Genomic DNA, 25106 nt, shown 5'->3' on the forward strand with positions numbered 1-25106 from the left:
AATTATAAGAAAATAATTCACATTACACCGCGCGTTTCAAAGGACCGGAGTCAATTATTCCTCTTATACCACGGTTACCACAAATATTGTTCTGGTGCCTATTTTTAAGACATTTGACAAGTTAGGTGTGCGGTTATCAAAAAATAATGCATACCCATGGAACATTCCTCAGCCAATTACAATACAGCATTCAACAGACCCGTGGTATAAGAATGTATAATGGTGTAGGCAGTGTAAAAGATTTTGGAACAGTGCTTCTAATCAAAATCAACATCAATATATTATCTACAGAAATAAGGAAATAAGTTTCTCTCACCTAGGATGGCGGTGGGCACAAATGGATCTGGTGGAGTTTAGTTAAAGAATAAAGAGAGACAGCAGAAACAGAGACTTTAGTTATTTACAGGTTAATGGGAGGAATAATAATGTGAGTTATGTTAGGGGCCGTTCACATTGCCTTTTGCACACGCAAGTTTGTTATTTTAAATGTAAATTGGTAGCAACTCTTTCTTAGTTAAACATATTTAAACTTTTCTGAATGCCAAGTCCACACTGCCGGTCATTTGACAAGAACCAACCAATCAGCTTCATCCACTACTTATGGACATTGCATTAATCTGTATCAACACAATATGGAGGAACAGCTGTTATTACCTGGATAATATGTGTTTGGGATGTTGCTGTTCAGAGTGTTGCTTTTCACTGTGAGAGAACACGGAGAAGAACCAGCTAAAGGAAAAGAGAAAAAACAAGTTAAATACACACACACACAGCTAAAAATGATATTTTTCATACATCAAATAAATCAGATTTTTAGGACTATAAAGATCTTCTCATGCACCCTGTTACTGACATGTTTCAGGAGATTTATGTATTTAAGTAAATCATCTTAATTGATCAGGGTTCCCACACCAACAGTTTAACACGTGTGCTTAAAAAGTCTAGAATTTTTATGATATTATCCTACACTACACAGGGAATAATATGGATTTTTTTCCATAAACCTTCTTGCATAAAATAGATTCAAACACTTTCAATGATCTGTATCTATGTATGTGTATTTTCAAAAACTTCCCAGGGCCTTGAATTTCCCCCCAGATTCACAAACTTTCAAGGATTTCAAGAACTTTGATTGATTTAAGTCACAATATAATATTGACGAAAAGCTTTAATTCTGTTAGTAAACTCTCACAACCGTCTTACATTTGCATTCAGAGTGAATATATGTGTAGTGTGTTAACAGGGATATAAAGTTAACCGTTTCAATCTGAGCTGATTAAAGAAAATGAGACGGGCTTGTCAGATAATCTCCACAGTGTGCACATCACAACCGCTCGCATCATCAAGTGATCAATGAGGTCACACCGACAGAAAGCCCACAACATCATTCTGGAAAGCTGCTTCAAAGACAACAACTTAATGACAACGTCTGGAGCAATGAAACAACTCTGTGTGTGTTTATGTGTGTGCATGCATATGTTAGAGGGTATATATGTGAGTTTGTGTGTCTGTTTGTGTACTTTACTGGAAACAGCCTACATGTACATTTAGACTTACAAGGTGTAATAATATAAATACAAATGACAATTTATTATTAAACATTTTTGTGAATGTTTGCATTGTGTCTATGATGCACAATCTTTTTGTTGTTTATTCTGAGATAAGGACAGATTTATCAACAGCTTCTGTTCAAAAACTACTGTCAGGATTTACTAAAGACACAAAGTGAAAAATGAATGCTGAAAAGGCGTGGACGTGTTGTGTTGCATTTGTAGAAGTTTCCTTTCAGACAATACATGGGAAGAGAGTATTTCAATAAATCACGTTTGTGGTATTTGTGTCATTATTTACCACCTAAAAAGTGTAAAAACCCTACACTGATTTGCGCTGCTCTGTGTAGATTGTGTTGGTCATTATGGAAATTAGATTTTTTTTGCGTCTGTGTTCTAAAACCTGCGCCTTGTCTGTAAATCACACACAGAAATTTCTACTCCAATCAACGTTTTTTTGTGTAGTAAATCTGTCCCCTAAACTTTTATTAGATTATTCATCTTATTATATGAGTTGGTCATTGATGAACAGAAAAGAAATAACCACAATACAGAATCATTCCAGATTATTTTTACAAAATTACTAAATAATGCAGCCGAGTACGTCACATTTTCATCACAATACAGATGATGTTGTAAAGGATTTTGTGCGTAATGTCAATCAAACTTACAGCGTCCATTGAGATTGTGTGTGTCCATGAATGAAAGAGCTTCATCACAGTTGGTACCCTGTTCAGTGTAGCTCTTATCCATCGAGTTCACCATCACCGTCATCTCCTGTCGCGTGCTGTTCAGCGTCTCCTTGCGTTTCTTTGCTAGTTTTCTGCAAACCAGAACACAGGGGACAAAAAGACGGCGTTAGCATGTTCAGATGATCATCAAACATGTTTGAAACTTGGCCAATAGGGCAGTAGGGGAGAGCGAGGCACAAAGTAACGCTTTTTGACTTTGGCTCTATCATTCAAAAAATATTTAAATTAGATGAATTATTTTTTTTACACAATCACCACACACATCTCTGCTACAAACGAACACTTAAAGTTTGTTTGTGTGATCTACCGTTATCATACAATTACACTGAAAGCAACAGGAGTGCAAACGTTACCCCATAGGTGGGGTTCATTGTAACAAACAGAGGTAACACCTGCTTTAGTTTAAACACAAATAATTCAATCAAAATCTGTCTATATACTAAAGGTGGATATTGTTTATGTATCTGACTATAATAGATAGATATCCACACATTCATCCACACAACATCTAAACATCCTTGTGTTATGCAGAAATGCATAGAAATAGATTTTATTAAAATGGAAGACAAAAAAATCACAATTATTTAGTTTTTTCCCATGATATTGTATTAACAGTTATCATTTTGATGAATAGTATTTACTAGGGCTGGGTATTGGCAAAGGTCTCACGATACAATACATGATACATGGATCATGGTACAATGTATCACGGTACGATACAATACATTGCAATGCTTTTTTTATCAAAAATGTAAAAGAAATTGAGCTGATTTTTTTACTTTTAGCCAAAGTGTGTCCAAATGAAAGCTGCATGTGTTTTTAAAATTTCTGCAATTTTTTTCACTCCCGCTAACTTCTGAGTCATTGGCCATATATAACAGACGGCGGAGGTCGTTTGACGCACACAGAGGGATTATTAATTGTTTAAAATATCGGTAGCAGAGATTGAAATACTGATACACTATCATGGGAAAAATATCACGATAGTTAGCTGTATCGATATTTTTTCACAGCCCTAGTATTTATTACATTATTTTCATTTCTTATCATTGTATACCTGAGACTGTGTGACAACTAACCCCGCTGTGTAAAAATGTTTTCAATCCCAGCTATCAGTTACTAGGAGTTGCTGACATGTTTTAAAATCATGTTATGTTTTAGGTAACAAGAAAGTGATTAAAATAATATAAGGTTGGATTTGGTGACTTGCACACCCACTTTAAATAAAAAAACATAAGATGAAGAAATGTACTTTTATGCCTCCAAAACACTCTTTGTTCAATATCTTCACCAAAACACATCAAAACTTTTCACAAATTCACAGGAATATGTAGTCATGTTACAATTAACCCTGCGTTTGTTTGTGTCCCGCTCACCCCTATGAATTGTAGTATGTCAACAGAGCAAAGTTTTCAAATTTGTGGAAATATCTGAAAGGCCTGAATGTGTATATGACATTTTACACAAACTTTAATAACCACAAGAGAAGCTGAATTTGACATGCAATGAAATCGTGTGACACTAATGGAAACTACAGTATTAGTCTGGGGACAATTGATCATTGATCATTTAATTCAAAGTCAACTAAAACTAAAAATATTACAATCTGACTTTAGACGCTATGCTCATTCAGATATAAAACATTGAAATGTGCAACAGAGGTTATAGCTGAATAAATATATCTAGAAAACACAGCAGCTCCATTCAACATCACTCGAGGTGTTTCACCATTAAAATCATCAAAATAGCTTAATTTTAATGATGAGGACTGATTAAGATGGAGGCAAAGCCCTTCCAATTAAATCCCAATACAATTTTAATCAATGTCCTACCAGGAAGCCAACTCTCTGTGATTACAATAACAGCTCAATGAGTCTCCAAACACAACCGCTGAAGACCAAGAGGAAAAATCCCCTGATGTCACTCGAGAGTTTAGTGGGAAACAGTTGTGATTCAATTCTGCTTTAGTGGATCTACACCTCAAAGACGCTAATTCAGTCGGCCTGCCTTTGTCTTTCAACGATCTCATGCGTAGGAAAATGCAAATTAGACCAAATCATCACAGCCAATCTGTGGGAGCAAATGGGAGCGAGGGGGAGGGGTTCCGTGCCTGAGGCCGAGTTCCGGATCTCTCCGCTCCCCAAAGCGCATCGCCATCCAATTTCAAATGAGAGTTTCGGCAACGGAGCCAAACCACAAAGTAAGGAGATGCAAGAAGTTTCTACAAACTACAAACTCCATTAAAGCCGAGCTGAGTTGATGAGCATTAAGGGAACAGAAATCAAGACATGATTGATGAGTGAAGCCAACGGATTACAACACCACTCAAACATCTCCATCAGATTAAACAACATGCCCATATTCCATTAGGACAAAGGTGAAGATCAAACAAACTCCATTTACATTCAGAAGACATACTGGAATTCAATTTCTCTTTAAAATTTTGCCCTGCATCTTAAAGCGTAAAGTCAAATTTAATTTTACAATAACTCTGCATTTACTGCGAGAAGAACTTAATGTGTGAAAACCTCAAGTGAAGTCTGACACTGTGATCTTTCCACTCGCACACACTGGACGTTTATTTACAAACATCCGCAAAGTGTCAAATCTACTGCTCATTTTCTATGGAGCTGCAACATAAAACATGACCACCATTTCACCAACGGCACAACATTTTATCAATTGAATTGAATCTAATTGAAGGTTACGACAATACAGTTTACATGCACCCTAAACATTGCAATCTGATTAAAATGATCGTTTACAAGTACATTCTATATAATCTGAACCAAACGTCAGGTTTGCCAGCTTCACATATCAAGACCATCCTAATGGACATTCAAAACTAGCCCAAAAGCATCCCAATGACTATTCACAGACCAAATACCAACAACTAATGAACAAAATCCTTTCATCTTTAACCCACAGGAAAAAAACAACCTGCGGAGACAGTTTAATCAGTAGACCAAATCTGAACTCAAAAAAAGCAGAGGACTTGGCAACGCCAACCTTGTTGAATTCACGCTTTATCTCTAAATAAATGTACAAAGCTGAGTTGGAGAAAGTTGTTCTTAAGAAGTTTTCAAATATAGGCAATGAAAACACAATTTTCAAAAGGCACAACACTATTTTATTGCTTTATGTAGCCTAAAGTACACATAAACGCAGCAAAGTGTACAGCGCGTGACCATGTACAGCACCTGAGCCCATTACCTTAATAATGCGTGGTGCCATTGCATTGCTTTTTCATGTTTTTGTGACGAGAATCATGTGAAGACATAAACTTAAGCACAATTCTTTTGCGCATGTGCACAAGATATTTTTGCATCCAATTCACGCTTTTACATGAGTACTTTTCTCCTGCTGATTGGATAACAGATCGGACTACACCACCCCTTCAATACGATCCAAATTTGCATCCAAACGAACCCAATCGTACTGATTAAGATGTTCACATGAAGGCTTTTCAATATGATCAAAGCCATAAATACAATTACAAACTGATTATTTGGTTGCAAATTGATTATAAAATAAAAATGATACGGCCACGCGATGAACATTTCTATGATCTTTTAATGTATAAGATCTCGTACTACAAACTCTTCAGTCCAAAAAACTGCTTTTATTGGTACCAATTTGCCAAATTGCTTCATATCAGATTTTGTCACAGTATGATGTCATACTTTGACGAAAGACCGCCTCTACAGAAGATCATCTACATCACTGCCTCTTTAGTCCTGCTACATAATGTATAGTTTGAATGCACTTTAAGTTACTTCGGATAAAATGTAGTGTATAGTAAAGTATTGTAATGCAGTATAGTGTAGTGTAAAGCATGCACATGCGCTATGATGTTTCCGCCTGCTGTCCTTATTCTCAACATCTTTCATGTTTATCTCATTCAGCAGCCATATGGTGACGCTCTCCTGCAGGCCACTGCATCTCACAGCAGAGATTTACTACAAACACACACGGATGCTCAGCCCCGTAAACACGATACGTTCTGGCCAAACACAAGCTGTCAGATACACAAATACTTCAACACCATGAGAGAGAGAGAGAGAGAGAGAGAGAGAAAGAGAGGTGAAGCATTCATTCAGTATAGCCAATAAGATTAGTCAATGAATTCTTCTAACATCAAAACAAGTCTGATTCTAAATCTTCATTCTCAAAAACATTTTCACCCTAACTAAACATCTGCATGAGAGTCTCATAACATTCATTTCTCTTTTAAAAAACTCCTCCACATGACTACATAAACGTAACATTTAATGTAGTCTTGATTGAATGTCTGTAATAACATGTTACCATATCATTACTTATTTCAGTCTCAGAACAAAGAAACTAAATCTGAAACTTTTTCTGAAAGGCATTTAAATCTACAGTGAAATTTGAAATCATAATGAATTACTGAATCAGTGTTCTGAATCAATTCATTGAAATGAACCGTTTAAACTGAGTCAATAAACTCATGTACATCACTAACACACTTAGGGCTCTATCATACACCCGGCACAATTCAGTGCAATGCGTGAAGCAAGTGTCTTTCGCTAGTTTCCACCCTGCGCAATTATCATTTTCACGTTTAGCGTCACGTTGTTTAAATAGCAAATGCATTTGCACCCAATTTTGCGCCCATGGGCGTTCTGGTCTGAAAATGAGGTGTGTTCAGGCGCATTGTTGGCGCGTTGCTATTTTAAGGCAACTAAAATAGACTACGCCATTGACCAACAAAAACCTGCTCTAAAGTTTAAAGTCAATGGTGCAATATGTTTTTTTATTATTTAAAGAGCGAATTAGTAATATGCGCCTATAAATGGGACGACAACGCAGTTTGCTTATCACATACATGGATGCGCAGCAGCACAAAAATGCTTTTAAATATGAAAGATTAAAGGATTGAATGTAAAGATTATTATTGAGTCTCTTGGACATAAATGAGGACTGATTATAAGACGTTAAAGGCGCAAAGAGCTGCTTCACCTGTAGCCTGGTAAGTACTGTAAATAAATGCTTTGCTTTAAACAAATGCATCTGTTTTTAAATGCTACCTCACGGATTTATTGTATATGATGACTCTGTACCTGTGGATATGGTGAGATGAGAAACATCTTAAGTAATGCTTTACAAATCCCATGCCGCTGTCTGAATGCTAAGCGTTTCTCTGCACGTTTGTAGATTCTTTATCTCTTCTTCTTTGTATTTTTAGAGTACAAACCTTTCTTGCATATTTGCTAATTATTTTATGAGATTACATTGATTATGTAGGATATCAATACATTTACAGCAATTCAAAGCCTGTTAATTTTTACTTCTATGACTGGAAGAAAACAGCTTTTAAAGGTTTTAATAAAAAAATAACAATTTCAACAAAAATGAAAACAACATATATTTTTTTAACATTAATCTTAAACTGGTGGTCTTCTTTCTCCGCTTAGTGTTTCAGTTTACAAAGTCCATCATCTAAATAGGGAATCGGCATGGCACCAGCGCAACTGGCTTTTAAAGAGGATGAGAGATAATACTCTTATTGTTTTATTGCACGTTACGCCGAAAACACACCCATTACTCATTATGAGAATAGGAACAACCCTTTTCGACTATGGCGCATAAACCATTTTTCCCGTCATTAAGTTAGCAAAAGTGGATTTGGACACGCCCATTTAGGCAGTGCACCGTGCGTATTAGATAATGCACTTCGTTAAAATAGGACCCTTAATCCTACTTTTTTCTCTGGCTTTTCATATTGTGTAATGTCTATAGGCTGTTTTTATGGTTTTTAGACTTATTGTTTAACTTTCTTTTATCTGTTAATTTTATTAATATTAATATTATGATTATTACCTCTCTTATCTCTAACTTTGTATGCATTCCTGGTGCATCATTTTAAATGTGCTCCATAAATAAATAAACTAGAAATATAAGTAAGGAAAAAATGACAACAGGCCGTTTAATTATTTGAAAATAATGCACATCTAATGTGGTAAAATGTTATTTTACAGCGAGTGGGAAAGTGAAAGAGTGAGCAAGAGAGAGATAGAGAGAGAGAAAGTGAGAGAGAGGAGGGAGGGAGGGGGAGACTGTAGCACTACTCACCAGCGCATGTTACTTTTGATGTAAAGTGTTTGCAGTAATGGGAACAGTGTGAACCAGTTAGCCTATCAATATTTCTTTATTATTTTTTTCTTCAGTATTTATGCATAATTTGTTCTAGTTTTATATTATCAGGAATGAAGCAAAAACCAAACAAGCGGGCAATCAGTGTTTATATACTCTATTCATGTTCCTCTCTTTTGAATGATTTTATTCATTCTATTCTATTCTTTCTTTCTTTCTATATTCATAGTGAGAACCGGTTAATCCATACACAAGTTGATCCACACACAGGTTAGGGGAAATTTAGCATCTCTAATTCACCTAACTTGCAAGTTTTTGGGTTGTGGGAGGAAATCAAAGTACCCGGAGTAAACCCACGCTGACACATGGAAAACATGTCAACTCCACACAGAAACACCAGAGCTCAAACCAGGGACCTTCTTGCTGTGAGGCATATTCACTCCTTTCAATTTATTTATTTGGCTACCACACATACATTTATGCATTATTTGTTGAAATTAAATCAATTAATCCGTTATTTCAGGTAAAGTGATAAACTGTAATGCGGTGGACAGATCTGGAACTACTTCACAGGTGTGTGTTGACTAAAAAAAAATGCACACCTGTACAGCGTTTCTCAGCTAATCAGAATGAAGTATTTTAATGGTATAAATATAAACTAAAGCTGGGATATTTCAGCCAGAGTTGAATGTTTGCAGGAGTGTGCTGGTGATCATCTCATCTCTCAACACCTCACAACATCAAACAATAACCAGCTCAAAACATTGAATCCTAATTGCAGAAGGCAAGAACTCTTTGTCAACGTCCTCAAATCATTTATCAAAGACTGTCAGCCGCACACACTGGACTCAAAGATGAAACTGAACTGCATTCTGGGTATTTTATCTTTCCAAACTCTGGCAGGAAATGTAGGCGTTTAATGTGTGTATGTCCAGAAGAAAAGAGTCTTATTAGAGACATTTTGACACAGGAAACAGTGGGGAATTGTGGGTAGCGTGCTGGGTAAGCACAGACTACAGAGACCCAGCAGAGAATAAAGAAACGGTCCAAGACTTCTGTCTCACTTTCAGTTTGAGTCCAGACTGGACTGCCTTAAAACCACAACAATAATGCAAACTGATTCCTTATTAAACATGAATATTCAATGGGAAACATGTAGGATGGAAGTTTGATTTTTATTCATCATTAACATTGAACTACTGCAATAAAGCAAATAAATATTTTTTTTCGAATACTGTAACATGGACTAAGAGTTGGAGAGATTTTATAAACATTTTATGTTTGTGTTGTACAACAACAATAGGGCTTTGAAACAACATGTGGCTAAGTAGATCTTTAAATTCAACGTTCTCAATGTAGTTAAAAAACAGAAACTTTTTCCTTTGTGCTTTTCAAAATTTTTCCCCTACACACGACAACGCTATTAAATAAGAACTGCATTCACGCATATCCACTTCTTACTTAGTATTTTTGTCTTGTTTTAAGTACAAATATCTAAAAATTCTTAAATCAAGATGCAAAATTTTTAGACAAAAAATAACTATTTAAGTGAATATGTGCTTAACTCTTTTCCCGCCATCGACGAGTTATCTCGTCAATTAAGAGAAAACGCTTCCCTGCCAATGATGAGTTTTTCCGGCAATCTGTGTTCTGGGTGCTCTTGCCCAACTTATGAAAACAGAAAGTATCCCTTTAGGGAAAACAGTTCAAACTCCTTGTATGTTTTGATCATCGCTCTGAATCTGATCTCTTAACAAAATATGCCATATTCCGATCTTTTTGCTCAAAATTTGATATTTTTGAAGAAACCTACCCATATTTGAGTAGTGATAAAATACGGAACAAATAAAGGTAGGATTAAATGTTTTCTTTTATTTGATATATTTGTATTTTTATATATTTCAAGAAGAACATTTTCTGGAAGGAATTAAACTTTTGAGAAAATCATAAAAAATGCTGGTGCTGGCTGGGAACTTTATTTAAAACACTGGCAGGAAAAAAGTTAAAACAAGAAGTCTAAAAACTAGACTTTTTACATTTTTTTATTTCAAGGTAATTTTGCTCATCAAAAAAAAAATCTTGATTGAAGAATTTTTAGCTATTTGTACTGAAAACAAGACAAAAATGCTAAGTAAGATTTTTTTTGGAGTGAACGGCATTTAATGCATGCCGTGCCAGTAGATGGCGATGTTACTTTGTGAAGAAACCCTACGCCCCTACACACATACGCATTCTTCTACAGAGCGAAATATACAAACAATCAAGACAATTAAAGCATCTTCATCAAGCAGTTCTGTTTAGACGAATGATAAGGATTCGATTTATTACTACAAGTGACCCTGAACTATATAAAGCAACCAAATGTGTTAATCTTTGATGGAAAATTGGTAATAAACTCAGTATCTTGAGTAGCGCAAACAGGCCACCATTGTTAATACGGCTGTAAAGTACTCGCACATGCCTATAGACTATGCAATATGTATGGTACATGACTTAACGCAAACACCAATAGTTTGAATTTTTAAGACCTGAAAACACGTTGTCGTAAACAAACAGGCTAAACAAAAACGCTTTCCTGTTTTTGTTGAAAACATTGTTGTGTAAACGGCCCCCTTCAGCTGGAAGTAAGAGTCCCACTTTTACACATACGCAAGGGTCCATGCATAGTGCATGTGATGCAAATTTCATCATCAGAATAGTAGGCGTGTGCTGTACATGCACCTCCAAAGATTGGCAACCTTGCATACTTTGTAAACATAAGTCACGCATGCGTGTACAGGAGATTATAGTGTAGCCCAGGAGATTTATTGCATTTGGTCACAATGTGCATGCGTCTAACATCTGTGTACACGAATGTGTCAAATAAACTATGCTTTGCAATGCTGTGTTTGTAACCGCATGCATACGTTCACGTACAAATAAAAACAAACCACATCCCAGGCTTTAGTAAGCATCTCTACTATCACTTACTGAAACTGGTTCAACTCCAAAAAAGCTGGACATCGGTATAGAGAAATGTGTTTCGCTCCATCACTCGTTTTTGTTATTGAGCTACTTTATGCTGTTGCTTTTATTGCATTGAAATAGAGTGAAATATCGGCGGGACCTTGGACACTGTCGTCACGGCTCTCCTCCTGTCAGGTTAGAAGTGTGCTGATGGTGTCCTCGGGGACGCGGCTGACAGGCCGCCTGACACGAACCTCAGCCCTGTCCACTTTATTGATGACATGACAAAAAAACTAGAGAGCTATAAAGCCGACCGGTAACACTTTCACCTCCTGCATGTTTCCTGCACTCATACAGCCATGGACAAATGTCAATCATATCCGCTCCGAATGGAAACACGGTGTCAGAGTCCAGCGCTGAGCAGAAACTCTGATGTTTCCTCACAATTGACATAAACACAGATATGATTGACAGTTTATCTGCCTTGTTAAATCAGCCAGAAAATCCAAGGTAAGGATTCACCCACGTTATTCTGTTAATATAAGCAGAGATGGCATTCTCTAATGATCGAATATCTTTCAATTCTAACCATGTAAAACAAAATAATATTACTGTGCAATTCCTATAATGTACATTGTTACGTATACATAACCGATAAGTCTGAAATCGAATACTTTCAGGCTATATAGTGGGTGAAAATTCGTAGTTGAGGAGACTAGTATGACTGAATTCATAGTATTCGAAAAACGACGTACTACTTACTACGGACAAGACCTGAGGAGCAACCAAATTCAAAAAGTGAAAATAATAAATAAATAGCAGAAATCGATGAACTGGACGAAACTTTACGTTTTTTAACTTTAAGTCCGATAGTTTTTTCTGGCAATATTTACAGACAGTGTTGGAAGCCGCAAGCGATTGCAGGTCATGTGACTAAAAACAACCAACCTTTCCATGACAACATCGAAAGCTTGGCCTAACAGCTAATCATAGCTGGACAAAGCTGGTTTTTATTTCTCATCTCGCTATATATTTGTAGTAGTAAAGTGCTAGAAATCCTTTGCTAATAATTCCTCGTCATTGTGGAGAGCGCAGTTCATGGTTCCATATCACCATCACCTGTTTTTACTATTTGTTAAATATAGTTTTTTTAAGTTCAATAAATGTTACTTTTTTAAATTGAGACTTGTAATATTTGGCATCATCATTGTGTCATTTTTGGCATTGGCACTAAAAAATCTATATCGGTCGATCCCTACTTTGATGTACACGCCACCTTAAAAATACTTTGGTATGTACTCTCACAGTATGCGATTTCAGACACAGTGAATGTTTGTTTCCAGACACTGCAGTTGTACTCTCATGAGCGGATACACGAGAGCCATCAACCAAACACCGGCAATTTTTATTTATTTAAATGGAACCGGTGCTTGATTTCCAAACCTATAAATAAACAAACAACACAGCATGATCAATAACAAACAACATGGTGTGTAACTATCCATTAAACACTTTGGACATTAAGATAATGGACTTCATTTGCATGCCACTAACACCAACCATGCAGGAAAACTCAAGCTGAATGATAAAAGCACGGGATGAACGGGAATGTTGGTTAATAAGAGTGGTGATGATGATGATGATGATGGTATGTGATGAAGAATAGTTCCAGGTTTGGGAATGATGCTTTTCCCATCCCTGTGCTGGGCAACAGAAAGACAAAAAGTATTTGTGGGGAAAATATTCAAGGAAAGATCAAGTTTTTTCCCAATTATCCACAAGCAGGATGAGAGAGTTAGTTCTGGTGCTAAAAGGTTTTACATTAATAACACTGTTTTACTTCAGGATATTCATTCACAGACAGGCATTTCATAGCAACTGATGGAAATTTCATACAGTAACAACGACATTAGCAATATTGATCTCAATCTCATGTTTTTACAAGATCATCACATTACAAACAATTTCAAATTCAAATGCATTGCTCAGGCCGAGGGCAGAATGTTAATTCTCGTTCCCTGGCGATCAGAATTGAAAATGCCTGTCCAGACGCGAGTCATGCAGGGTTTGAGCGTACAGAGCGGGCATAGCATGACACTAACATTGTACAAAGACGTTTTACTTACAGGTAGTAAGTGTAGGACTGATACGTTCTCCTGCCCAGTGGGGTGGTGAAGGGTTTTAGCAGTGGAAGGGGATGGAAATGAAAGGAAAGAAAAAGTAAAAAATATTAATGTCTGAAAACGATATCAAATGAACAAAAACAGCCGTGGTGACATACGTGTGGTGTGAGAGAGTTTCACCTCCCGGAGACGGCAGATGGACCCTTAGCGTGAGCGCTACATGACAAAGCTCGGAGCGACAAAGCGTCCGGACGGCACCTGCTGCAGCGACTCACGTGACCAAAGTCCTATCCTCACTAAAGATTGTATTCAGCATCTTTGCTTTGACACTATATATATCTGTTGCCTAAAACATCAAAACAGCTGTTTTGACTTTTTTTAAAGGATAGTTCATCCAAAAATGTTGTTCACTCTGTATTCCTTTCAAATAAAGATATTTTGAAGGATGTTTGTAACCAAGCAGATCTGGGGTAGCACTGAGTTCCACATTAGAAAAAAATAATACAATGGAAGTCAATGGTGCCCCAGATCTGTTTGATAATTATCTTCATTGGTGTTCAACAGAACAAAGTCATTTACACAAGTTGAAAACAACTTGAGGATGATTAAATGATGACAGAATTTTCATTTTTGGGTAAACTATCCCTTTAAATTTAAATTTCAGCACAGTTAAACACATGCATTGTACTGTATCTGTGGTCACATTACTTTACATGTCTCTTACACTGTCCAGCACATATTTAGACAAACACCGAACACTGTCTTTAATGTAAATGACCACATAAATCTCATCAGATGAAATGAACCGTACGGTTAGTTATAAAAAGGGAATTAGCATGACTCCCCGCACTCATTTCTAATCTAATTTAAACAAATTAAACCAAATAGATGCGATAGATTCAATCAGACTCGTTCATTTGATTTAGTTTTATTGAACAAGATTCAATTAACACGACTACGGAGTGATCAACGTTCAGAAGCCGTGACAGTCTCACCGGGAGAGACATTAGGTGAATCCAATGTTTGGTATTACTGAACACGCGTGTATTAATAAGCTCAACTCTTTATGAACTAGCCCAGGGGTTTTCAAACTGTTTGATATGATGAAACTTTAGCGAGGGACCCTTTTCCTAAATTATATGTCCGTTTTTTTTAAAGGGCACCTATTTTGCAAAATTCACTTTAAGAAGGTTTGGACATAAATGTGTGTTGGCAGTGTGTGAACACAACCACCCTACGATGAAAACAAAATTCACCCACTCCTTGTTTTTTAATCCTCATTAAACCAAAGCAGTCTCATTAGACATGCCGTTTTGATTCTCTTATCAATGTGAGGTCACACTGATAAAGCCCCGCCCACTTCCAGTACTGCATTAAAAAAGTTTCCACCCTCAGCAGGTTGTACTCTGTCCACTAGATACTACTGTCTCAGACTGTATTAATCAGATCTATTTGAACTGAAAGCGCCCAATGTCTGTTTATAAGGGAGGGCGGAGCTGTAGCTCATTTGCATTTAAAGGTACAGACATTAACAAAGCGCGTTTTTAATTTTGATAGCATTTTGCACATGTTATAATAAATGATCTTTGGGGTATTTTGAGCTAAAACTTCACAGACACATTCTGGGCACACCTCAGACTTATATTACATCTTGTAAAAATGGGCATAATAGGTGCCCTTTAAATCTGTGTTAGATAAGTAGTAATTGTGACATTATAAAGAAAGCAAATTGTTTACAAACTTAAATAATTGGCTACACAATTTCTTTTTCTCTTTAAATTTTCTGGGGGACCCTTGGGGGACTCCAGTTTGAAACCCCTGAACTAGCTGACAGTGACGACCAACTACACCACTTTAACTTCTTATAGATGAGGAATATTGTTCTGTAACCAGCATAAACTGGTTAAGCTGGTTATTGACGCAGGTATACTGTTAGCAATATTATAGTTTATTACCATTAATGAACCGTATCAGCATTAAAATATAAGCTAGCATTAAGGCAGACTGTTTATTAAGAATATTAATTTACAGAAATATACAGCAAGTTTACTGTATAAACACAGATAATACATAAAATACAACATTATAAAAACACTTGTATGTTAATCTGGTCTGTGATGGAGAACGCTGCCTATCCAGTAGCCCCGGGTCATTTAAGATGGGGTCTTGGTCTCTAGGCTGTTTTCTTCAGCTAACGTTGAGAAAAGTGAACAGACAGTGTGTGATCGCAGGCGTGGTGTGTGACTCAAAGCCCGTAGGAGTTGGATATTTGCCGAGGATGACTCAAGAGAACCTGGAGTTCTGTGCGAAGACTCCAGGACCGGCAGGAGACCAGGCTAATGTAAACTAGCCTCCAGCTAATCCTTCACTCCAGAGCAGAAGAGCTTTTATCAGCCCACCTCTCATCCGTATCTGCTATCTTCCCTCTGGAAAATCTCAGAAAATACTCAGATTTCTTCCATTCGTTTTATTGTTTTGTTTTTGGAGACGTCAGAGGCCGCATAAGAAATAGTTTTTTTATCGGGCTATTATAAAGCATTTTAATGGTTCTTATCGTCATATCAGATGAATAATTTAGCATTGCATAAACAATTAGGATGAGCTGATAGAAAGGTCAGGAGAAATATCTATTATTGATGGCCGCTGTTAAACTCTGAACAACCACGAGATCTCATTTACTCTGGAGCTGAACTGACTGTGGATGAGTTGAGAAATTTGTTCAACACATATCAAGTCACCAAAACTACGAAATAACATAATCGGAAATATAGAAATGATGTAGTGACCGTATAAACCATAGACATTATATACGTAGACGCTTCATGACGTGCTGGAACGCAATCCAGCGTCAACAACATGTTAATTTGGTCTCCTCACGAGCAAGCAGCAATGCCCGTATTTTGTGTGTCTTACGGTTGCAATAACCAGTGCAGTATTGATACCAGATCACATGTGATTACCTTTCAATCATTTTTGTTATTTTACCATTTATAATATTATCTCATCATAACTAACTTACATGTAACCAAACCAGTAAAAATTCAGGGAGTTCTGATTATTGTATTTGGGGATACACCTTCTTCACTAGAAATAAATGCAGGGGGGCGCATTGGGGACCCATCCAAGATGGTGGCCTTGTTGATGCGTCAGCTCCAATAGGCAGCATCTATGAGGCATCTATGTATATAATGTCTATGGTATAAACTACCTTATATGTGAGCTTCTGTGTCTAAATAACAGCCTGACCAACTCTCTAAACACCTCTGAAGTAAACGTGGTCCTGTATCTTCAGCTTTATGCGTGAAGGTTCTTACCGTTTCTTCATGAGGAGCACTACGCCAAGAAAGATGATGATGAAGAGCAGGATTCCTGCGATCACTCCGGCGATCTTCACCGTGTTGTCGGTCTGTTTCTCCGGCTCCACGGCGTTGGGTTTGTGAGTGGCCGCCCCTAAGATCGACCAAAGGTCAAAAGTTATACAGACACCAAAGATGTTTACAGACCCTGTACAAAATCAGTTTGTGGAGCTTTTAAACAGTCACAGTGTTCGATACGCTAATGTCATTTCTGCTGGCTTTGCTCAGTGGATAATATTTGTGTATAATATTGTCTTTCTGGTACTAAAATATTCTATTTCTGCACACAGGTGCACTGCTACTTTATCAAAAGTGCTACCGAAATAAAACTGAATTGAAAGCAGACAGAATGAAGTGACATTTAGACAAAGAGCGTCTTTCAACTGCAGTCCATTAATTCATCCACACAAAACCTGGATATTCATCAGAGAAACACATGTGTGTGGACGGACCGGATGCAGTCGTGTGTAAGGGTCTGACCTGTTAGCTGATGGTCTCCAGCGGCTGGAGCAATGCGTACGTAAGGTGTGGTGAGCTGTGTTACCAAGATAGCAGCTGCAAAACCAAGAACCACACCACATGCAGATAGAAAGAGAGAGAGAGAGAGAGAGAGAGAGATAGATAGAAAGAGAGGTGTTAATGGTCAAACTAAACACTTGCACACACAGCTATGGAGGGATTTTGTAGAAAATGTAACTGCAATTGCGTTATACGTGGATATAAAAATTGCAACATAATTTAAACGTTAATGCAAGCTGTTTGCATTTGCGTATACACGAAGGTACAATATATGACACATTTCGAATAAAAAACAAATGCATTTGCAACTGAATTTCGTGTTACGAGTTACGACCCTGCCATATTTTAATCTAATTAGTAATTCCCTGTATTCTATTTCACTTCCTCTGGTGTCTTATGCTGGGTTCACACCAGACGGGTTCGATGCGTCAAATACGCATCTACGGCGCACAGTTGGACGCTTGAACATTTTGAGTGTACTCGCTTCATTCTACAATTGTAGTCATTGAGACATACGCAAAGATTCACGTCATGGGAGGGGCTTCCTGTAATCATGTCACTACTAGAGCAAGTTCCTGATTGGTTAACGCGGCGCCTTTTTCCGCCAAAGTTCAGATTTTTCACCTTGCGCGTTTCCCGCGGCAACGCTCAATTCGCACCATTCGTACGAACTAGACGCACGATTGAGGTGGAATCGCGTCTACCGTGCCGCGCTAAACGCCTCATTCGTGCCACATTAACTCGTCTTTACATTGACTTAGCATTGAAATCACTCGCACTTGACGCCTCTACCGCGGCTGGTGTGAATGCAGCATTAGGCAGAGTTTCATGTTTCTGCTTGGGGGGCACCTACGGTCAAACAAGGGTACTGCTATACCTTGAGATTCGTGAGAGCTTCATGGTTTTTAAATATGTTTAAATGAATTAAATGAGTACCTATTAAAATATCAAGATTAGACAAATAAAATAAGAATTCTTATATTTCTATTTCATTAATAGTTCAGACAAACCAATACGTGGCTCTGGTCTGGGGGCAGTGCCCCTCTGGCCCTCCCCAAACTCTGCCTATGTCTGTCGTCACATGCGAAGTTTGCCAAAATAAAATTCCCATCAACCTGTCAATAAGTGTTGGGGGGTGGGATTGTGGGGCGTGTTTGTATTTGGAAGTGATGTCATGTTCAATGTTCACATTATGTACATTAAATTAAATGACAACACTTATTAAGAGAATAAGCTAAATCTCTGTTAGAAAAAGAGTACATTTAATGAATTAAAGGAACGTTTCTGTGTTAACTTTTGACCTTCATTAATTATCTACGATTTGCAAATCCATTTTAAAAGTGTCTGTAAAATCCCTCCATACACGCCAGCACCAGAAATGAAAAGCAAAACTTCCTCAATGCAGAAAAATTAATTAAAGCTCCATTAAAAAGACTGAAGCTTAAATCAAATGGGCTTTTCACACTTGATAATGAATCAGGTGCAAATCAAACAACATCTATACACTTTGATAAGAAGATCTTTTTATAAATAATGGCAAGCACACAGCACCCACTGACTTTCATAGTAGGAAAAACAAATACTATGAAAGTGAATGGGTACCGTCTACTATGTAATTATCATTATTTATTCAAATATCTAATAAAGAAACTCATACAGGTTCAGAACAACATGATGACAGAACTTTCATGTGAAAAGCCCACTCATACTGTATGGTTAACCAGGGTCATTCTATAAGTAACGTCTCCATTGTTCTTCACCCTGGGTTATGAATTAATTCTGGTTATACAGTATGGCTCTCATGATTTCACACCAATGTAACCTGGTTAACATTTGCATTAGCATATTTATGTGAACTAAAAAGCTCAGTAGGAGCCATGGGCTCACATGAATACGGGTTCGAGTCAATAAGACAGCAAACGGTGGTTAGGCTCAGTGTGTACCGCTCTCAATAAGGCTTCATAACCCAGTTAAACACCCGCTGGTCAAACATCTTTCACACGTGCTGAGTCACGCTGATAACATGTTACATGACAAATTAACTGCTGTGGTTTCAATCTGTGCTTGCATTGAATTATAATTCTTACCTTTTGTAGCGACGCGAACGCAGTCGATTTTCGTCTCCTGGAAAAAAACACATTTAGTGATTTAATCAGTAAGTAAAATATTTAATTACATTTCAACGCAGTGATGCTAATCACCGTCTTCTGTGATCAGAGGATCAGATAAAAAATAACTATTTTAATTCATTGACAACCCTACGTTAAACATAGAAATATGTCAAATTTATGTCAATTAAAATGTGTCAGCAGACAGCAGAACAAGAACAAGAAACAATTTACATTTATACGTCTATTTAACCCTCCACTGTTACTGTAGTGATGTAAATGGTGATAAGCTTTCTATGCCTGCTTTCTATCTTCTGCATGAAAAGCGCTGAGAGAAGTTGTCTTTCAGATAAACGTGCAGCGCCCGTGCTGCAAAATAAACATGCTGTATAACACATTAAAAAAAGCCCTTCTGAAAATGACTCAACATCTACACACATTCCCACAATGCACCTGGCTTTGTGTTATTACAGTCATTTGTTTTAAATATGGCCAGTGTGCTCTTATTTTACATACATAGTTTAAGGCTTTTCCTTTCTTAATGTCTAACCTGAGCCAGGCAACATCCATCAAGTGACTACCCAGCGACCCAGTAAATCCTGGAAAAACCTAATGCTGTGTTCACACCAGAAGTCAAGTAGATATTCGCATTAGTGTTCTTCCCTCTAGATTATTCGTGAAAAATGTGCAATGTAAATATTGTCAATGGAACAAAAAGTGTAGTGTGATCACCCTTTTATGGAGACAATTACTGTTGCTGCTCAGTACCTGTTGTGGAAGTCCCAAACCGGACGTGCTTTCACTGGTTAGTTTGCATGACAACGTGCCATGTGATTTTTCAGCTTGATTTGAAAATTTTCAACTTGTGCGGAAGACACGTTTGAGACAAATAGTACGTCCAGCACGAATTTGCATTTTATATTACAATTTTATGTAATCTACTCGTGCAAATAATTAAATTAGCTTCTGGTGTGTACACACCATAACACTTGCCCTAGCAACAGCCTGGTAACCACTCTGAACCCTAGCAACCACACATCACCTGCCCCTCACATCACAGCAAGAGCTTAATGCAAATACACTTAAAATCACTTTTCAAACTCTACAATATCTGTGCAACCTTTCATCATACACTACATGGGCAAAAGTGTTGGGACGCCCAACAATTCCCATATGGTTGTTCATCTCCATTTCAGGTCACCCCAAAGGTGTTTGATGGGGTTGAGGTCAGGGCTTTGTGCTGGCCAGTCAAGTTCTGTCTTTATGGACCTTTGGTTTGTACACTGAGGCCTTCCCCAAACTGTTTTCACAAAGTTGGAAGGATTGCGTTGTGCAAAATGGTTTGGTATTTTGAGGAATTAAGTTCTAATGCTGTGTAGCCCAAAAAACAGCCCTTTACCATTTTACCTCCTCCACCAAACTTCACACTTAGCACAATGCAGTCAGGCAAGTAACGTCCACCTGATGTTGACCCTGCTCAGTGACTTGTACACGGTCTTCTGATTCATGGCTGCGTTGCTGTTGTCCCTAAACGCTTCAACTTTCCAATAATGTCATTTACGGTTGACCGTGGAAAATCCAGAAGGGATGACATTTCATGAACCGTCTTATTGCAAAGGTGGCATACAATTACAGTACCACGCTTGATGTCACTGAGGTCTCCAGTACGACCCATTTTGTTTCACAAATGTTTGTAAATGTACACAGCATGACTACATCTGGGGCAATGGGTCTGATTGAAACACCTGAATTCAATCATTTAGTGGTGTGTCCCAAGATGATGGATGGAGTTTCTGTGACATTACCCATATGTTTGTGAAGAGCTTTTTCCTATGGTTGGCCAATAGTTGACCAAGCATGCTGTTGCCATCTTGGCATCGCATCACCACGCATCACTTGCGGATAACCGAAAATGGGTAAATAGGGTGCATGTGAGTGAAGCTGAGGTGGCTGGTTGCCGAAACCAAGCCTGCCTAGCTCGACTATAGTGACAGCAGTGGCAGTTCACCTGTCACTCAAGTGGCCACGCCCTTAATTATGCAGAACTTTAAGGCTTACTATTATTTAAACAGATGAGTTACAAAAAGTTCACCCCCCCACAGTTGTCATGAAGGGCAAAATGAGCTATATAAACAAAAAACACTGTTTTTACCAGGCTGTAAACACATTTATTTCTGCTGTAAAGTTGGGCAATTTAACATTCAATTCAATTTTATTTATATAGCGCTTTTCACAATTGGTATTAATAATGTAACATATAGAAGAGGGTGCTAAGTTAAACCAATGTCGCTGACTCTCTGGGACTGAAAAACCCCCTGGGAGAAAAACCTCCCGACTTTTTTAGCCAGGAGAGAAAAAGTCCTAGGAGGAAAAAAACCCTTGGGAGATATATTAACATGGGGGTCTATGGGAATTGACTTCTTTTTGGAGCCTCTATCGGCCTGTTGATGAATTTTAGTTTAAGTCACTTCCCTGTTGGTTTCACGACAGAGATCGGAAGGTTATATATTGTACTGCATCACCACATAATTAAACCTTTACATGGGTATAAGTGCATGAGAAAAAACATAGAAACAAAGTTCATACACTGTTCATACCTCAGCTGACTTTATAACCATGTTAACAAATGTGTGAGCTGTTACAGCACAAAAGTGTCTGGACAGATCGTGAAAGACAAACATTAAGAGACCAGAGCCTGATTTAATGAATTACAGGTCCTGAATAGATGGAATGAAGGCTGACTCAGTAAGTGCCCGTCTGGATCCATCAGCACCGCTAAAACACAGATCCTCACTCAATTAGGACATCAATTACCACTGCAGGGCTGCCGTCTCACTGCCAGACGGCAAGACAGATTTTTATAGAGAAACACGACCACATCACCATTGTCAATCTAAACAGCGGGCTTTCTTTAAAAGCACCGGACGAGGTGAGAGAGCGGGCGAATAGATTAAGTCAAAGCGAGTTAATGCGACCGGTGGGCGTCTCCTGTCACACTCGCGGGGTAACGTTCAGCTACACAAAGTTTCTCAGAGCGTCTCCTGTGAGAGAAATCTTTCTGATTATGTGTGATCTTCTTCTCTTATTGAGGACGGGTGGCCACGGTCCAGGTGTCTGGAGGGTCCTCTTCATGTTAATTCTCTTTCTTACCCACAATTAGCTTTCTCATCGACTCTGATCCAGAGGGCCGACGTGAAGAGCCACTCAATGCAAGAAGAGCCGTGCTGTGAAGATGCAATGCATGCTGCAGCGTCCTAACAACCTTAAACCTATCATCAGCCTCCTGCTTAACACTATAATGTTCTTGTAGAGCAATGCAGTAGCAGCGCAAAGGTCATGGGTTCGATCACCAGAAAACATAAATAATGTATACCTTGAAGTTGCTTTGGATAAATGGACACTTTACTGCTGGACAAGTCTTGACTTAGTGACATTTGGTTGAATTAAAATAGTTTCAGGAACAACGTACCCCATTAGCAGAGCTGACGGCCTGATAGTAGACGCTGTAGCTCTTGTGCGGCTGAAGAGGAGCGTTCCAGAATCCGCTGTAGGTCCGGTTATCTCCCACAGTGAACGGTTGGGGTGACGGGATGCCCGCGGAGGGAAACTCTGCAGTGTAGTAATAGCGTGAGTTCAGACCGCTGGAGTTTTGATAGTGAACCGGTGAAGGATAACAGCGGAGGATCTCCGCTTCACCTCCACGAGCCCTCCGCGGTCTCTCCTCTTCCACGATCACCTGATACACACTGATAGACAGAAACAGGAGAAAGAAACGTTTCAGGATTAATGTGTGAATCTTTCTTTTTGCATTACAGTAAAATGAAATTACACGTGATGAAAGCAAAAATGCTTTATTTTCTTTCAGCACAATGCTCGATTTCATACTGGCATGAGCAAACATAGAAAAGCTGTTATTGACAAATCCTCAGCAGGACATTTCAGCATTCCTCACAAGCTGTCGTGATCCATAAACATATTCATCAAGAGAGCGACTTCAGAAGACAGTTCAATCTCTCTGGACGAGTTTCCTTTCATCTCGCCCGGCTGTGGGCTCTCAAAGACCTCCATCATTTGAACCTCCTCAGATGTGCCACACTCAAGAACACATCCAATATTCTCCTACGCTGGAGGAAGACGACGAAAGCCCCTCCAAACCCCAACTCACAAAACTTCAGAAATTAGCACAGGCACAACACAGAAATGCTCATGTTTCCTGGTTAATCATTTACAGACTTAAAGGTCAGTCGCATTGCCTTCATAAATTCTCTGTGTCGTTTTTTGAAAAGGGTCGCTGAAGCCCTGAAGCGAGACCGCGCTGGCCACACGGGATACGGTTAAGATACAGTAGCACGCGGCTGTGCACCGACGTTAAGCGACTGTGACAAAAATATGCGACGTAAACAGAGACCGGGCTTCGTGCACTTCACATTTAAATAAAGTAAAAGCTTTAGCCAGTTGTATATAAAGAGAAAGACGTGCTGGCTAGCTGCTGGCGCAATGAGTGTTGACTGATGTTAATCTGACCTTTGGGTTCGGGTAATCTGTAATAAAGTCTGGGTTTGCTGGGAAAAGGTTATCTGTGAATATAAAAAGCTGGGCATATAAATATACTGCAGTTAATGAAATTACAAAGTTTCACATTTATGTGGGACCGAAAACTGCCTGCCCTTTTCCTGCGGTTTCTCATTAACCGAAATACGTGAATCAGCTGAAATACTCCCTCTCCTAAAGCACTGGCGCTGTAGATTAGATTCGCTCCTGTATGTCAACATTAATAAACGCACATCCATCGGGTGTCACGTATATAAGAACATTAAAGATGGCGTAGAGTCAAAGGAGAGACATGCGCTTTTGTAGCCCATCAGAAAACCAAGCCAACGTCCTGAGGCTGTCAATCATTTTGTATTTTGGAGTTTGTTGACGTTTGAAGGGCAGAGGTTTGGAAAGAGGGCAGGTTGGCAAAACGGCCAATAAAATACTTCTTCAGCTTTATTTATGTCACACCACTAAAAACAACTAATGTTGACCAAGGTGCTGTGCAATTAATGTAAATTCAATCCCAATAAGTAAAAACACATAGTAAATTCAATTTGTTTTCAATTTAGCTTTAAAATCCTGTAATGTGGAAGCAGGTCTGATGTCTAATAAAATATCTTTGCATTTATATGAAACTGCAAGGATGAAAAGTGACTTCATGCACAAGAAATCAGACATCTGCTATCCTGTGGCATGCTGGGAAATATTATTTGCCACTTCCTTCAGTGTGGAAATGAAATATAATGCCATGAATGCTTTGTTAATATAAGAGGGAGTCTCACCTGACAAACAACATTTGTCACATTTCACTCCCCCTCCAAAAAAAAAAATCTATGCATAATATTAGAAATTAAACTCTCAACAATCAAACCCTTACAAATCACAAATAAAGGTTTTTTTATTGAAGTGTGACCCTGAATATTCACATTGTCTCATCTATAAATCAAACATTAACATATACGCCTTATTCAGTCCACCGTCATATTGATACCAAACTGAGGCTGCGATGGATGGACATCACGAGAGTGTGTGCTTTAAATCTTGTTTTGTATCAGGATGCTGTTCATTCAGCCATCAAATACAGAATCTAATTTCTCTC

General features: G+C 38.2%; 1 protein-coding gene across 1 annotated transcript in view; it reads right to left on the reverse strand.

Annotated features, from left to right (window-relative positions):
* The window catches only part of LOC135744126 (receptor-type tyrosine-protein phosphatase mu-like), a 218618-nt gene that overhangs the window by 47201 nt on the left and 146311 nt on the right, over positions 1–25106 (reverse strand). Inside the window, exons 12-18 of the mRNA XM_073814927.1 lie at positions 22941–23217; positions 19451–19487; positions 17325–17399; positions 16803–16938; positions 2222–2373; positions 655–729; positions 317–343 (exon numbers count right to left, since the gene is read on the reverse strand). Coding sequence (XP_073671028.1) covers positions 317–343; positions 655–729; positions 2222–2373; positions 16803–16938; positions 17325–17399; positions 19451–19487; positions 22941–23217 — 779 coding nt within the window. The remainder of the gene's footprint in view (positions 1–316; positions 344–654; positions 730–2221; positions 2374–16802; positions 16939–17324; positions 17400–19450; positions 19488–22940; positions 23218–25106) is intronic.

The sequence above is a fragment of the Paramisgurnus dabryanus genome, chromosome 6 (assembly GCF_030506205.2).
Source record: "Paramisgurnus dabryanus chromosome 6, PD_genome_1.1, whole genome shotgun sequence".
Classification (NCBI taxonomy): Eukaryota; Metazoa; Chordata; class Actinopteri; order Cypriniformes; family Cobitidae; genus Paramisgurnus; species Paramisgurnus dabryanus.